The 12,897-nt window shown below is 41.4% G+C and overlaps 1 protein-coding gene across 2 annotated transcripts; it reads left to right on the top strand.

Moving 5' to 3' along the window:
* Positions 1-1,784: 1,784 nt before the first annotated feature.
* On the top strand, positions 1,785-11,343 carry LOC134202698 (vacuolar protein sorting-associated protein 45-like). Of its 2 annotated transcripts, XR_009977307.1 has the most exons (4): positions 1,785-2,029; positions 2,137-2,335; positions 2,574-4,059; positions 10,933-11,343. XR_009977307.1 is itself a non-coding variant. In XM_062677713.1 (3 exons), the coding sequence occupies exons 1-3, from the start codon at positions 1,937-1,939 to the stop codon at positions 4,004-4,006; spliced, it is 1,725 nt and encodes a 574-aa protein (XP_062533697.1). In that variant the 5' UTR covers positions 1,785-1,936; the 3' UTR covers positions 4,007-4,198. The 2 variants fall into 2 exon arrangements, 1 of the variants encoding a protein (XP_062533697.1); XM_062677713.1 differs by lacking the exon at positions 10,933-11,343 and having other exon boundaries at positions 2,574-4,198.
* The last annotated feature ends 1,554 nt before the right edge of the window (positions 11,344-12,897 follow it).

The raw sequence follows: 12,897 nt of genomic DNA, 5'->3' as shown, positions 1-12,897 counted from the left end.
TTTACTAAAATCATTTTTACTTTCATTTTTAAGAAAACGAAGTACTTTTCGATAGGAAAGTGCAAAACATTCTCTAAAACCATGTTTGTTTTTTGTGTGCACGTAACTGCAAATGCTTCAAAAAATTCAGGTGAAACTTACGTGTCCGATGAATTCTATCCAAAACTCAGGTAGAACTTACCTGATTTTCACGTGGAATGAAAATTCTATCGTAAAATCAGGTAAAAGTTACGTGAATTTCAGGTGGAAAAAATCTACGTACTTTTTCAGGTGGAAACAATGTGCAGATTTTTTTGGGTGTTGTAGAAACAAAATTAAGCATTCAATGATGAACTGATGACGATTTGATGATTGTTTGTGCTTCCCGTGTCACGACCTTAAGGCCACCCTGGAATGTGGAGACTTTTTGTGTTTGTCAAAATTTTCAAATGAGATCAAAACCTGCGAGAATCAAAACAAATGTCGTGTCCAGTGTTGCCACATGTACAGATTTATCTGGAAAGGTACAGATTTTTTGGCAAATTTTGGTACAGATTCTGTACGGTACAGATTACAGATTTTCTCCAATAAGTACAGATTGGTACAGATTTTTTACAAACCATGCCTTAGAAAAGAATATTTCATTGCATTTTTTTTTTCAAATAGTTGCTTCTGCCATAAAAAAATATTTAATTCAAGGAAATCAAAACGAATTTCGAGTTCGTATTCTATTTTGTTTTACCGTTTCAATAGTATCGTGACAAGGTATTTCATACTACAGTCATACATACTATATTTTTCCTAGATTATATTTATAAACACTACGGAGACAAAAAGGAATTTTTGAAAACCGGATAATCCTCTCGATAGTTAATTCGTAATAAATGAAATGTCAACTCATCGTTATTTATTCAGACGAACATCCTAATTCAAATTTGTTAATATTTAAATTCCAACGACATTTCAGTATCGATTATTCGAAGGCTCGATCGCTCGATTATCCGTGACTTGACTATATCGCTTGTATTATTACATTTACAAAGCAACCATTCCAGATTCCTAAATCTACATTTATATTTGACTGTATATGAAGACCATCAGAAACAGATGGAAATTAACATGTTTTACTTATAAAATTTGTTTTTTGGCTATTTATTTTTTAATTTCCGGATAATTGAGTCTGACTTACATGATACTTTTTTCATTCAAACATTCGCAAATTCTTTTAGAAGTATTTGCTCCTAATAATTATTTTATTATTATTAGTATTATTATTGCCCTCGGCTGGTTCATCTCTGAAACAATATTTCAAATAAGAAAATAAACAAATTAAGTATCTACTTTTAGATGGTGTGAAAAAAAAACTTGGAGATACTTTTCAAAAGTTAACCAAGATTTTTTATCTACGCTCTCAAAGAAAATCATCCACTTTTTTGAATAATAAATTGTGTTGCATTGCATATTTGTCTTATAATTTTTAGAAATTTACTCACAAATTTTTCATACTGTCTGGTACAGATTATAGATAGTGGAATCTATAGATGAGCGAAAGCATGGCTGAGTCAATTTTTTTGCCCGTGCACACGCGCATATGACGTCACAGCCCTTAACGTTTCCATTGAAATCGTGACGTCATGCTCGTTTGGAGACACGTTTGACAGTTCGTTTGGAGACAGAGGATTTATCTTCGCTCATCTATATATTCCACTATCTATAGTACAGATTATGGTACAGATTTTTGAAGATTTCGGTACAGATGAAAAAGATTTTTGAGCCCATGGTACAGATAAAAATGTGGCAACACTGGTCGTGTCGTCATTTTTTTAGATTTTTTACAGTACGAAGCAAATCGAATTCACTAATCATAAAAGAAACATTTTCAATGCTTAAAAATTGAACGATTTGCATAAAACTTGTTAAGTTTCATGTTTTTGATGCAATTACAAATATTGGAAAAATGAATGTAATTCGTGCTGTACAGCTGTACCTGGAGAAAATGGTGGCAGATGCTGGTCCCGGAATGAAAATGCTGATGATGGATCGCGAAACCGTAAGTGCTTTGAGGGAGAAGTGAAGTGACCGAACTATTACTGTTGTTTTTGCCATATGGTGCAGCCAGATCGTATGTAAAATATTCATGTCATGTTAAATTTCCAGACCAGCGTAGTTTCGATGGCTTTCTCGCAGTCGGAGATGCTTCAGAAGGAAGTGTTCCTGTTCGAAAGGATCGATTCCGGGCGCTCGAATGAGCGGCTCAAATATTTGAAATGTATTGTTTTTATACGACCAACAAGGGACAACATTCTGCGCCTGCAAAGTGAACTCAAGAGTCCGAAATATGGCTGTTATTATATTAGTAAGTAGTATTTTGGCATTTTGATTTCAACTTATTTACCTAATCGTTCGTTGATTTAAACATAAGACTAAAAAACCATATTGGGAATTAGAGGGAAATAGTCATTGATTGATTTCCAATACACCAATCTAAACACTGGGTTATTTAAAAAGTTAATTATTGACCATTATCACTTAAAATTACTTCTCTGAGGTTAAGCTGAAGTTGCACCTGGTACCTACTAACTCAAATTATATAGATTTCAGCAATATTATTCCTCGTACTGATATCAAAACCCTCGCAGAAAGTGACGAAAGCGAGTCCGTTCGTGAAGTGAAAGAGATCTATGCTGACTATCTGCCGGTGAATCCCAATCTTTTCTCTCTCAACATTCCAACATGCCTACAGTCTCTCTCCTGGAATCCGGAAGCCCTTGAACGTACTGTTCAAGGCGTGATCAGTGTGTTACTGTCGTTCAAGTTTCGACCTGCCATCCGCTACAAATCAAGCTCCAGTGTGGCGCAAACTCTTGCCAAAAAGATACACGATACGATTAACAAGGAAACAGCTCTGTTCAGTTTCCGACCACCCGAAGATGGGTCTCCGCCTCCGATGCTGTTGATTCTGGATCGCCGAGACGATCCCATTACACCGTTGCTTAACCAGTGGACCTATCAAGCGATGGTACATGAGCTACTGACCATCAACAAACAGCGAGTAGATCTTTCTGGCGTCCAAAGCGTACCCAAAGATTTGAAAGAGATCGTTTTGTCCACCGAGCAGGATGAGTTCTACGCCGCTAATCTATACTCCAATTTTGGCGAAATTGCCACTACTATCAAGGGGCTGATGGACGAGTTCCAGAAGAAGGTGCACGATCAGAAAAAGATCGAGAGTATAAGTGATATGAAGAACTTTGTGGAAACATATCCACAGTTCAAGAAGATGTCCGGTACGGTATCAAAGCATTTGGTGCTCATTAGCGAGCTGTCGCTGCAGGTCAGCAAGCAGCAGCTGTTTGAAATATCCGAGCTTGAGCAAGAGATTGCGTGCCGAGCGGATCACTCGACACAGTTGCAACGGGTAAAGAGACTCGTTAGCGACGAAAAAATAAATTTACAAAACGCTCTTCGTCTTATTTTGCTTTATTCTATGCGTTACGAGCGGCATGCTAATTGCGGAACATCTGGATTGCTGAAGATGTTACAAGACCGTGGAGGGCGGGCGTATATCGCCCCTCGAATGTTAGAGTACATCAGTACCAGCGCTCGGCAGGAGCTATTCAACACTGTGAAGATCACGGATGCCGTCAAATTGACCCGTAATCTAATAAAGGGTCTTAAGGGAGTTGAGAATGTCTACACCCAGCATAACTGCGTCCTTAAGGAGGTACTGGAGGAGGTAACAAGGGGTCGGCCGTTGGACGCAGCTTACCCGATAATGGGCAACGAGCTGCCCTTCCGGAGGCCTCCACAGGAAATTGTGGTGTTCGTGATCGGAGGGACAACCTACGAGGAAGCGTTGGCAGTTCATCGGTACAACCAGGACGGATACAAAATCATTCTAGGTGGGACAACTGTTCACAATGGGGACAGTTTTATCGAGGAGATTATGGCGGCAACCGCAGGGGTGCCGCTCAAGCATTCCCGTTCGCTACAGCAATTCCATCATGCACCACCTGGAGACGCTTAAAAGGATGCCGATTCAGGTAGCGGGTGATGTCGCTTTGTTCCAACAGAATAAACGTAAGTATGCATGTTTGTATTAAACATTTAACGTAAAACAAAAACGTATTATATTAATCATTCTGAACAGCTTAATATGTATGTATTTATAAACCAAACGAATAGATGTGCAAGAAATTATAATGCATTATGAAATTGAGTCGCACACGTAGAAGGTTTGTATTGGTCGATTGATGACTGCATTGTTTTATTATTCGACCTTATCAAACATTATTTTGTGTTTTTTTTATCGTAAATTTTGGCTTAGTCATACCTGAGATAGGGATCTATGATGCTTGTATACTTCGTGTTGCTCGGAGCAAAACCGAATGTAACGTAATTAATCCCGCTCCCTCGTCGCTTTTACTTGGGTCGCCAATCGCCAGGGCCGTACACATATTACGTAAGCACTTATGGGGGGAGGGGGGGTCCGTCATTTTCTTACGCACCATATAAATAAAAAATCAGTTGTATGAAACAAATCTCACATGGGGGGAGGGGGGTCGAAAAACCCAGAAAAAATGCTTACGTAATATGTGTACGACCCCCAGTCTGCACACCGACCGCACGCGCATCTTCCTTGATTGCATATAGCCAGCAAGTGCAGAGTACAGCAACAGTTCGCTAACTGGGCGCTTTTTAACTGGACTGCTTTTTAACTGGGCGTTCGTTAACTGGGCCAAAGCCCAGTTAAAAAGCAGTTATCCGTCAAAAAACAAAAACTAACTAGGCTGCGAGGGGAGTCGAAATGGTAAATTATTCTCTTTCCAAGTAAAACACCGATCATAACAATGCATCGTAAATCCCCAGAGTGTATTTAATTACATACACTCTGTAAATCCCCTCGTTAGCCCATCAGTTAAAAAGCGGCGCTCGTTAACTGGACTGATGTTCTCAGGGGACTGAAGAGAAGACTAATACGCCTACCCACCATTCATTCAATATGGCGTACAATGTTTTTGTTTCAATTTTGTTTAACTCATGTTAACAAAACTTCGGAAGCATTGACGAGCTATTTTTCGACATAAAGAAGCCATACAAACACAAAAGCAGGCCTGGTAGCGGGTCACTTTTTAGTGACTTGGTCACTTTTTTCGGGCCAGTCACTAAAAAGTCTCTTTTTTCGACCTCAAGTCACTAAAGTCACTTTTTCTCGAAAAAAGTCACTATTTTTAACTATTTTGACTATGTTTCGTGAGCATCGTCGTGGAATGAGAAAAAAAATTATTCATAACGAACATGAAATGACGAATTTAGGAAAAATGACTAGGTACTTAGTACTTTTTGGCCGAAACGCTGTTCGGAGATTCTTCGAGACTCCAGATTCGCTGTGAATCTCGGTGTCATTAGATTTTCAACAGCGATCAATTGAAGGGGTTTCGTGTCACAGTTTATGATTGGGTAGATAGTAATGCAAGCATGATGGGCACAGCGGATTGTGAATCTAAATTATTCACAAAGCCAATAGCTGACTCTGCTGAGTTTCAAACCTTTTTTGAAAACTGTTAAACTCTACACTTTATTAACTTTCCGGGACTCGCACAGTTGTAAAAAGTACAACACCTTCGAAAAAAGCTCGCTTGTCGTTCATAAGAGGGGCGAGACTGCCTGGGTGATCCAGGAGTATGCGAGTCCCGGAAGGTTGTGTAGAGTTTAACAGTTTTTAAAAGAGGTTGAATAGATTGATCTTTTCAATTAAGGATACATGTCCTGTTGTTGCGGGGAAATTATTAATGAGTGAGGGCTTGCTCTAATGTTCATTAGTGCAAACCCAAAACAAACAATCTATCAGCTTTTTTTTATAATCAACACCTATATAGGGTAGAGAACCATTTGGGCAGTACCCCCTATTCCCGTCCACAACGTTCATTACTCGATCGCATTACAACCGAGTTACTTGTTTTTTAGTACATGGTTAGTTTCTGTCGACATCTAGTGATGTACAAAAAATCAAGCCATTTGGTTGGAACGCGGTCGAGTTATTAACGTTGCGGACGGGAATAGGGGGTGCTGCCCAAATGGTCCCGCTCCCTATAGTTTAAAAATGATAAATAAAACTAAAATATTTATTTTTGAATTAAAATTGACAAATTTGCATCTAAGTTTGGTCACACGGCTGCGCGGATTTTTGCCGACTAAGCGTGTAAGAGATCCCCCATAGAAATAATATTTTCCGTAGTGTTTCCGTAAGGAGTAAAATCAATGGTCTCTCGACATCTGCTCAGATAAATGCTTAAGAATTTTCCAATATATATTTTGATGACAATTTAAACATTTAAAACTGCATAAACTTTGGATATTCCATCGAAAATCGTAAATTTGTTGATTGGTAACTCGAGCTTCTTGTTTAGGCTTTTTAAAGTCCTTTTATTTAAACTATCATTTATTTGGAAGGTAAAGCGTTACGGAGCCGAAATCATGTTTTTAATACAGTTTTTCATGATTCTTATACAATAATGTTAGTTTTGGGGAACCGAAAGACTCGCGGTTTGGTCGAGGTTAGGGAATACAATTATACAATAGGAAAGGAAGGGAATTTAGAGTGCTTAAATAATTACAATGCTGATGTTCACACAGTTGAAATCCTTGGCAATGTTTCACATCTGTAAAGAGACAAACATTTTTTTGGGACACAGCAACGAGAGGAAGACATACGAATGGGGTTTAACGGTAGACTACAGGAGGAAGATATTCTTAAGGGATTACGACAGCAAAAGGGATGGATGGAAGACGATTATAATCTAACATCAGCAACTTTCAAAAACTGGTGGACAAGGGACATGTATTCGAGATCAAGACCCGCCAACACTTTCCTAATAGGCTTTGGCTGCTTTCTTTTTAAAGTCCTGAGAAAATTCTGTAAAAGCGAAGACTGTGATATTACACGAGACGAGACAATATACGTGTGGTACGGTTGATGACAAAACTACAAGTGTTTTATTACGTCAAATTACACAGTTATCACATACTACTCAAATATACTTTAATTTAAATCCAGTTGATAGTTTGTTTCTGACACCCCTCCTCAAACAATCACTGCTTAACACACATAGACCATCGGTGTTTGTTGAACAACACTGGCGCTAGGCCTTTTGTTAGAATGTCCGCAGGCTGATCAGTTGACGGTATATAGCACAAATCGATCTTTCCACTACGAACACACTCTTTGATAAACTGCAGTTTTACTTCGGTGTGTTTCAACTTCTTGGAAGGCCCCTCGGACACAGATATAGCAATTGTAGACTGATTATCCTCGAACAGCTGTGCAGGTTTCTTATCGCGAATCTTCAACTCGTCGAACAGCTTGCAAATCCACAAGATCTCACATACACAATCTGCTAAAGCATAGCACTCAGCTTCGGTCGAAGAAAGTGCCACAGTTCTCTGCTTTCTAGTGCTCCAAGCGATCGTTGCGCCATAGATTTGTACCAAGTAACCAGACACAGAATGACGGTCGTTGACGTCGGTGGCCCAATTTGCATCAGCAAATCCAACGATCTGCCGACACACTGGCTCAATTCTAGTGTACATCAGCCCATACTCCAACGTTCCTTTCAAATATCGAAGAATTTTCTTCGCGTGGTTCCATTGAACTTCCGTCGGGTTTGCCTGAAATTGGCTGAAGTACGACACAGCTGCATTCAAATCTGGACGGGTCGTAATGGCCAAATAAGTAAGGCAACCAATGAGTTCTCGGTATGGCGCGTTCAGTCTATGCTCTGCTTCCGCTTTCTTGAGTTGCAAACCAGGCTCCATCGGGGTCGACGAGGGCTTGCAATCCGCCATTCCGAATCGTCTAAGCACTGCGTTCACGTAATGTGGCTGGCTCAACTTCATTACTCCCTTTTCTTCATCACGTTCAATTCGCATATTCAGAAACATCCGAGCGTCTCCAAGGTCCTGCATCTTGAACTCCATCTGCAACAGGCGCTTCACCAACCTTATCTCGTTGACATTTTTCGCGATTAGCAGCACATCATCCACATACAGCAACAGAAATACCGGTCCCGATTTGCTTTGACGAACATACAAACAATTGTCGCTCTCGCATTGCCGAAAACCACACCGTCCTATAAACTCGTTGAAGCGATCGTTCCAAGTCTTAGAAGCTTGCTTCAGTCCGTAAAGGGATTTGTTAAGCTTGCATACTCCATCCCCCTTCTCAAATCCCTTTGGTTGACGCATATAAATGTCTTCAGTCAACACACCGTTGAGAAAAGCGGACGTCACGTCCATTTGATGTATAACGAAGTTATGCTGATTGGCGAATGCAAGCATCGATCGAACGGTAGCCATTCGAACGACAGGTGAATACGTCTCCGAAAAATCAAACCCATATCTCTGCGTATAGCCCTTTGCGACCAGGCGTGCTTTGCGCTTCTCTACGGAACCATCAGGTCCTAGCTTGAGCCTGAAAACCCACTTGCAATCAACCGGCTTACATCCGATAGGCAAGTCCACTAACTGCCAGGTATCGTTTTCAGCTAGAGACGTCATCTCCTCATCAATGGCCTTCTTCCATTCAGGCCAGTCTTCCAACTTCTGCAACTCTTCTATGGTTTCAGGTACCTCCTCGACGAAACTTTCAGCATTCAATGCATATGCGACACACAAATAATCGTTCAATCTTGTTGGTGGCTTTCGTACTCGTTCACTTCGACGCACTATGACATCGGCACCCCGCTCTTCAGAATGCTGACTATCCTCATTGAAAGATGCATCTTCCGCTTCATCAAACTGCTCTCCTTCGGAATCTTCGTTCGTAGGTACCACTGATCTTCCTAACTGCTGACTTGAATCTTCACCGCCATTCGGCGGACTTTCTTGGCTTGCTGAACTTGAAGAAGGTCCAAACAGTTGATAACTTTCCACTCTTGTATCTGCTGCTTCTCCTTCTACCGATTGGTCATCAATGCATCGTGATTTGAGCGCATGCTCTTCTATTACGACATCACGGGCGATAAAGATCCTTTTGCCGTCCCATAGACGATATCCACCTCCACCGTAACCAACAAAATAACTAACCTTGCTACGTGGTTCCAATTTGCCACGCTTCTCCTTCGGGATCAAACTGTATGCCTTACTCCCAAAAATCCGGATTCTCGAAACGTCTGGCTTGTGCCCGTACCAGAGCTCGTAAGGTGTCTTATTTGTGGCCAACGCCGATGTGGGGCTTCGGTTGACCAGGTAAACAGCCGCAAATACCGCCTCATTCCACATATTACGCTTCAGCCCGGAATCAGCAATCATTGCTCTAGCTTTGTTGAGGATGGTGCGGTTTAGCCGTTCACTGACCCCATTTTGCTGAGGGGTATAGGGTACAGTGAACTCCACCTGAATACCTTTCAATTTACAAAAACCATCGAAAGCTCTACTTACATACTCGCCTCCGTTGTCGCAACGTAAACGGCTAATGCTGGTATCGAAATGAGCTTCTGCCATGGCGACATAGGTTTTAAAACAGTCAATCACTTCATCCTTGGTACTCAGAACGTAAGCAACGCAAAAATGTGTGTAATCGTCTGTAAAGGTGACGAAATAGCGTTTACCGTTCCATGCCGCAGGGGTCATTGCACCGCAGACGTCGCTGTACACTAGTTCGAGTGGTCGAGAGCTACGAGGAAATGTCATGTCCTGAAAAGGCTTACGTGTCTGCTTGCCTTCCATACAAGGGGTGCACACACCGCGAACGAGAGCATCTTCCTTTTTCAGCGACATACCTCTCACCATGTTGTTATTCACCAGCTTTAGCAAACCACTCTTCCCTATGTGGCCGTATCTTCTGTGCCAAAGCTCAGCACTGTTCATCGCTTTTTGCGTCACAAGCACTTTATTGTTCATCGGTATCTTCACATCAGCGTCCAGTTCATACAGTCGATCCGATCGACGAGCAATGCACACAGGCACACCTTTCCGACTTATTACTGCCGTATTCTTAGAAAATTGCACTTCCATTCCTAGTTCTCCCACACGACGGATCGAAAAGAGGTTATAATGCAGTCCCGGCACTAGCAATACATTTTTCACGACGCACACTAATCTACGCTTGCCGATACGAGCCACCATGTCCACCTTTCCCTTGAAATTGCACTGGAGAACTTGGCCGGATGCGACCTTGATAATGACCGGCTCTTTAAGCTTCTCGACATCACGAAGACATTCACTACTGCATATCATGTGATCAGATGCGCCCGAGTCCAAAATCCATTTGAACGCTGTATTGCCACAAGATCGCTCGTTTACATCAACACGACTACTAATAAACGTAACCTCAGATTCACTAATGTGTGCTCTTCCTTTCTTCTCATATTTCTTCTCTTTCTTCACTGCCTTTGCCGCATTGTTATCGCCACGTTGGGGACATTCAGAACGTTTGTGTCCCACTTTACCACATGCGAAACACTTTATCTTCGGTTTTGCAAACTTTCCAACAAACGCAGTTGATTCGCCACTTTTAGCACCATCATCGCTGTGCTCCCGCTTCACACTCTCACTTAACAAGCGGGCTTTCACAAAGTCCAGGGTACATTGTTCCACTGAAAGGGTTTCCAACACAGTCACAAGTTGCCCGTACGATTTCGGCATTGTTTGCAAAAGATAGAACACCACCAAATGCTCTTGAAGTTTGATGCCGGCCGACTCCAGATCCCGCACCATCCGCTCAAACTGTAGCAGGTGCGCTTGTAGAGATCCAGTCTCCTCAAACTTCATCGCCGAAAGACGCTTCAGTAGATAGAATTGCCCGGAGATGCCTTTTCGGGCGAATGTTGTTTCGAGTGTCGTCCATATTTCACGCGGAGTTCGTTTGCCCTTGATGCATTCGAGCTGTGAATCAGCTATGTTACGAACTAAAACCGACTTGCATTTAACGTCCTTTTTCATTCTTTCCAACAGCTTTCCCTCTTTATCCGCTTTGACGGCAGCATCATCCGTTTGCAAAACTTGCAGCTGCGGATCTTCCTCCGCTTCTGAGTGAATGCATTGCAGGAGGTCTAGCTCCTCCAAATGAACTTCGATCCGGAAGCACCAATTGTTAAAGTTGGTTCCATCGAAAAGATACACCTTTCTTTCCTCTTCCATCTTAGTTCAACGGCAACGGAATACAGTGTCACCGAATGCAAAATCTGCCACTCGCGGCGCGGAAAAACTCGAGTAAAAACTTTATTCCGGAAAACTTTTTGCGACGTTTTTTTAATGCACAAACGCGTACACAACCGAACAATAAAAACGAGGCTTGAGCTGTGCTGGGCTCATAACCTGTAAAAGCGAAGACTGTGATATTACACGAGACGAGACAATATACGTGTGGTACGGTTGATGACAAAACTACAAGTGTTTTATTACGTCAAATTACACAGTTATCACATACTACTCAAATATACTTTAAATCAAATCCAGTTGATAGTTTGTTTCTGACAAATTCTTTAGGTTTTGAAATTAAATCTATGTCTAAAAACTAGTTATATAAGTTTCGGTTATAAAAAAGAGCTATTTTTACAAACAAGCGAAGATTTTCCAAATAAATTCGAACCCATAATAAACATTATTGCACATTATTCTGTATGACTTGCCTCAAAGTTGTGCTATTCCAGTGGTGAAGGGGATGGAAAAAAAAATAAAACAGGATCAAATAAAACAAACTTATCAGATTTCACTTGTCATAAGACCAACTATTCCATTTATTTCCATCACTTTGTAAACTTTAACCAGTTTACTCATACTTAACTCAACTTGAGAGACTAAAGACGTCTTTACTGTTGAGGTCGAAATACGTATACTAGTGAAGATTTCAAAGTAATGGAATTAAATGGTGCATGAAAAGTGAAGACATTCCATTAAATAAGCACACAATTTCCTTTTCATAGGATTTGTTGAATAATGTTTTGGCAATTCATATATATTTTTTTAATTTATTGCCCCTTCAAATTGAAATTCTCGACCAAAAGATATTAGGAGGAGACATAATTTTTGAAAATTATTTTTATCGGCCTTATGAACTTCAAATAAAGTCCCTTTTCGCACTGCAAATGAAATTAAAAGTCACTATTTGGTCACTTTTTCTGCAGCTGAAAGTCACTATTTGGTCCCTTTTTTCGCCAGTGTTGGTCACTAAAGTCACTATTTTGAGCAGCATTGATCGCTACCAGCCCTGCAAAAGACTCGATGTACCTCAACTAATTGCAAGTTTTCGCCAGAAGAAGTTAATTGCCGATAATTGGCACTAACTGCGTACGAACCAATCACCCAAAATGAGCGCTGCATTCGGGTATACTACCCAGAAACAGGGTACCAAAAACAGAAGAACCATTGTACCGCAGATGACGGGCGTTTCACCCTCCTGGATGTTCTAGCCCATTTAGCGAATGGTTACTTCGGAGCCGATATCATCTTTCTGGTTCACTACTAAACATCACTTTTGCTGGTTTGTTTTCTGTCTGATGCAACTCGTGGTTCATTCGCCACCTCCACGTACCGTCCGCCATCTGCACCCCACCATAGATGGTACGCAGCACTTCCCTTTCGAAAACTCCAAGTGCGCGTTGGTCCTCCACGAGCATCGTCCAGGTCTCGTGTCCGTAGAGGACTACCGGTCTAATGAGCGTTTTGTAGATTGTCAGTTTGGTACGGCGGCGAACTCTATTTGATCGGAGCGTCTTGCGGAGTCCAAAGTATACGATTTCCAGCCACTATGCGTCTCCGAATTTCTCTGCTGGTATCATATTCGGCACCAGTGCATCCACGGAAATCCATGTTCGTGCATTAGCTGTCAGAGCTGGTCCCGATCGATTGTATCATATGCGGCTTTGAAGTCGATGAATAGATGATGTGTGGGCACGTTATATTCGCGGCATTTCTGCA

The sequence above is a fragment of the Armigeres subalbatus genome, unplaced genomic scaffold, assembly GCF_024139115.2.
Source record: "Armigeres subalbatus isolate Guangzhou_Male unplaced genomic scaffold, GZ_Asu_2 Contig1366, whole genome shotgun sequence".
NCBI lineage: Eukaryota > Metazoa > Arthropoda > Insecta > Diptera > Culicidae > Armigeres > Armigeres subalbatus.
The sequence above is the reverse complement of the archived record's forward strand: the minus strand, read 5'-3'. Positions and strand labels throughout refer to the sequence as shown.